This window comes from Ochotona curzoniae, unplaced genomic scaffold (genome assembly GCF_017591425.1).
Source record: "Ochotona curzoniae isolate NIBS_2020 unplaced genomic scaffold, NIBS_Ocur_1.0 patch190, whole genome shotgun sequence".
Classification (NCBI taxonomy): domain Eukaryota; kingdom Metazoa; phylum Chordata; class Mammalia; order Lagomorpha; family Ochotonidae; genus Ochotona; species Ochotona curzoniae.
Window position 1 is genome coordinate 161,543 of NW_024466740.1, and position 3,868 is coordinate 165,410.

The window sequence follows — 3,868 nt, forward strand, 5'->3', positions numbered from 1 at the left end:
CACTACGCACTGGTGCACACAAAAGCTAGGGTTGGGCTACACCACAGTACCCATCAGTGAGTGTTGGAACAGGGGACAGGTCATGTTAGGCTGGGCCATGACACTAACCAGCATATGGAAGAACCCATTCTTGGGACAGATTCTGTGGGCATACATGGGCCCACCTCATGGAACTGCAATTTTCACTGGTTTGCTTAAGAGCTGGGGATAGTGATGGGCTAAGTTGTGCATTAGCACAACTTAGGTCATTAGCAGGGACACGAACTGGTGCCCGTAAGGCATGCTGGTATCACAGGCAGAAGCTTTACCTGGTGGGCCATAATGCTGGCCCCTGTTTTTATTTTCCAGCAAGAGAGGATGTAGCAGACGTGTGTGTGAGAGGTACAGACCCTGTTGTGTCATGGTTCAGCAGGTCCTTCCTCCCCACGAACAGGAGAGTCACGGGGCTCCTGCAGAAATGCAGACTCAGTGGGTCTTAGAGGGAACCAAGAACTATTTGAAACCAACCCCAAGGTTGCCACTGCTGCTGGCCCACAAGCACTTAAACATGTTTATTTGTTTTATTTGAGAGAGAGGAGAAAAAGAGAGAAGGAGAGAGTGAGAATGCCCACCTGCTCAATACCATCGTAGCAGGGATCGGGTCAGTCTGATGCAGGTTTGGAAGCCATTGGGCTTTGTTTCAGTGCGCCAAGTTGGCAGTGCCAGCCATCATTGCAAGCATATGAGAGCATTTTCATCCTTCTTCGTTCTTCTCAGAGAGGACAAAGTTACCAGCACCCCCACTGCCTAGGGTTCCCTTACTGCTTATAGAGGAGCAGGCTCACATGGGATGGGGGACAGGAGCCAAGCTGCCGGAGCTCCCCATGGCCAACATGGCACAACTTGAACTAGAAAATGAACTAACATACATTGTAACCTATGGAAAACAATATTTGTAAATGAATTTCTGTGGTAAATAAGTGAACAAAGAGAGGAGAAAAGGCAGATCTTCCTTCAAGATGAATTTTAGTGATTACATCAGAAGGGAGGGATGGGAACACACAACGTCCACTTGGTCAGTGCAGATTCCAGGCATGGATGCAGAGGAGGCGTGGGATGAAACAGGGCACTCACAGAGTCCCACAGCATTTCTCCGGAAGACATGAGAGTGTACGCCCCCAAGGGGCACTGTTTTTTGGTTGATTTTTCCACAGACAATTTACTCATTCCAAAGGAAAAAAGTTGTGGGACAACAGCTCCGCTGTGGGACAACCTGGTGGCCACAGCCTTGACCAAACGATCAAGGGCAACATGAGCCTGAGTGGGACCAACCCACATGCAGTGGCGCAAGAGCACACACTGGGAGGGGCTTGAGAGCAACTCGGGGGGAGGTCTGCCCCATTCAGAACTGCCACCTGGCAAAAAGAAAACATCTCGTGGTTTCAGGATGAGGGAAATGGTATGGGCTCATTGGCCTATCTGCTTCCAAAGAGTCAAAAGACAAAAGTCAGACATACATTTAAACATGGTGTGTGGAGTCCTGGACAAGGCTCTGGGTTCTGGACCGGAAAACGGGCATTAGTGGAACAGGTGAAAACATTTCAGTATGGTTAACATTTAGCACGAGTGGGGTCGTACCAATGTGAATGGCTCAGATTAGATCAGTGCCTGTGGTTATACAGAAACTAACCTTCAGGGAGGCTGGGAATAGGTCATATAGGGTTAGTTCTTGAAAACTTTTTATAAAGCTGAAATAGTTTCAGAATAATAAATAAATACCATTCCAAACTGGTTCTGTCTCTGGTCATGCTAGGTACAAGGTTAGTGTGTTTGTACTGTAATTGGTGCTCACTGCGTTCAGTGTAGCTTTGGACATGTCTCCTTCGCCCAGTCTCCTCAATTGTAAAGTGGGAATAAAAATAACACCTACCCCAGAATTTTGCAATGAGGACCAAATGCTGTAACATGTTACAATGCTTAGACCTCAGCACTGGGGCCCAGAGTAAGATTCATTTTCTTTTCTTCTAAAAATTCATTTGATTTTTATTTGAAAGGCAGAATTACAGAGAGGAGGAGAGATGCGCAGAGAGAGGTCTTCCTTCTACCAGGTTACTTCTCAAATGGCTGCAGTGGCTGGAGATGAGCCAATAGAAAGCCGGGAACCAGGAGCTCCTTCCAGGTCTCCCAGGTAGGTACAGGAGCCAAGGAGTTGGGCCATTCTTTTCTGCTTTCCCAGGCACATTAGCAGGGAGCTGCATGGGACGTGGAGAAGCTGAACTTGACTGGCACCCATATGGGATGCCAGTGCTGCCCAGTGCTGTAGGCAGAAGTTTGTTTAGTACATCATGGTGCCAGAAGGGCTATTTTTTTTTTAAACATGTAGCTGTCATCTGAGGTGACCTTATCCACATTTCTCTCTCTCTGTGCATGTATGCTTCTGAGAGATTTCTGATGCAGTCTCTGGTGTGAGTCCTTCTCCAGTAGCTACTTCAGCCTAAAAGCACCCCTCCCCAGCAGCAGCCAAATCCAGCTCTGGACTCTGCATCTGAGTGAGGGCTGCTACCTTGGAGGCTCCTCCATGGAAAGACAGGAACTTCTGCCTCCATGGGGTGTTCTGGGCCTCCTTTCCCTTACCCACCCCCCACCATAGGGGTCAGACATTGTGGGTCTGTGGAAGTAATAGCCTTAGTTATTTTGGGGTGTGTGTGTATGCGTATGCGTCTGTACGTGTACATTTCCAGGTGACCTCTGTCTGCCATGTCACTTTTCTGTTGAGCCAATAAGAGGATAGCACACAAGCTAACCTCAGTCCCTGCTTGGGCCCTGCCTTTTGATGTCACAATCTGACCTGTGGGTATTAACCTGGTCATGGCCACTTGTACACCAGATGGCAAAGGTCCAGAGGACCAACACAATAAGATGTGGAGGAGACTTGACCATCAACCAAAAATCAAAGCCAGGGCTAGCTCTCAGGCAACCCAGGGCAAGGCTTCGGCCCGGCAGCCTGCCATGGCACATCCCCTGGGGCTCTCAGAGTCCCAGAGCTGCCTGGTATTAGAGGACATCAGCCATTATGTCAAGGAAATGGGGGCCCAACTGGTAAGGAAAGTCAACACCGTCTTCCAGCTGGACATCACCAGAGATGGGAAGATAGCTGTGCAGTGGACCATTGACCTGAAGAATGGGCCCGGGGACGTGTATCCTGGGCCCGCGAGGCTCCCTGCTGACGCCACCTTCACAATCCCCGAGCCGGTCTTCATGGAGTTAGCTCTGGGCAAGATGAACCCACAGAAGGCTTTCCTGGCGGGCAAGTTCAAAGTGAGCGGGAAAGTTCTGCTTGGCCAGAAGCTGGAGAGAATTTTCAAAGACTGGGCTAAATTTTAAGCATGTGAAAAAAAAAAAAAAAAGAAAAAGAAGAGAAACAAAATGAAACGGACCGCCAAAGAAACGATCAGACCTCTCCGGTTATAATGCCTTTGGAAAAATCATGCTTCGATGGAAGATTAAAGTCAAAAGTATCCAATATTTTTACTCAAATTCTTCCTATTCAAGCTTGATTACTTTTCCTGCTGATGCATGCACTTACAGCGGGCGTTCTGCAGCAGTAAAGCATTTGGAATGCATCACCCGAGATCTTCAGCTTTTTCTTTTCTTAGTTCCATGCTGCAACAGGCCAGTGCGAAAGACATGGTTTAGAAGAGTGGTCATGATCGTTGAATTTAAATGCTCCAATGGTTGAGTTGCTGAGGTGCCTTTAACTTTCAAAAAAACTTTTTTTTTTTTTTAAGATAATCGGGTGCTTTGGGGGGCAGGGAAGGCAGAGATCAGCATCACTGTTCTGGACTCTCTTCCACGTGGTCACATGTGTCTCGGGGCACCTGGAGGGTGG

At 48.2% G+C, this 3,868-nt stretch overlaps 1 protein-coding gene across 1 annotated transcript; it reads left to right on the top strand.

The window, feature by feature from the left end:
• Positions 1–1,364: 1,364 nt before the first annotated feature.
• LOC121166649 (SCP2 sterol-binding domain-containing protein 1-like) lies at positions 1,365–3,602 on the top strand. The gene is made up of 2 exons (XM_040995872.1): positions 1,365–1,370; positions 2,867–3,602. Exon 2 carries the CDS (start codon positions 2,899–2,901, stop codon positions 3,361–3,363), a length of 465 nt encoding a protein of 154 aa, XP_040851806.1. The 5' UTR covers positions 1,365–1,370; positions 2,867–2,898; the 3' UTR covers positions 3,364–3,602.
• The last annotated feature ends 266 nt before the right edge of the window (positions 3,603–3,868 follow it).

What these genes read in the sequence shown, in the direction of transcription:
- LOC121166649 (XM_040995872.1), top strand. Translation starts at nt 2,899, where the DNA reads ATGTGGAGGAGACTTGACCATCAACCAAAAATCAAAGCCAGGGCTAGC.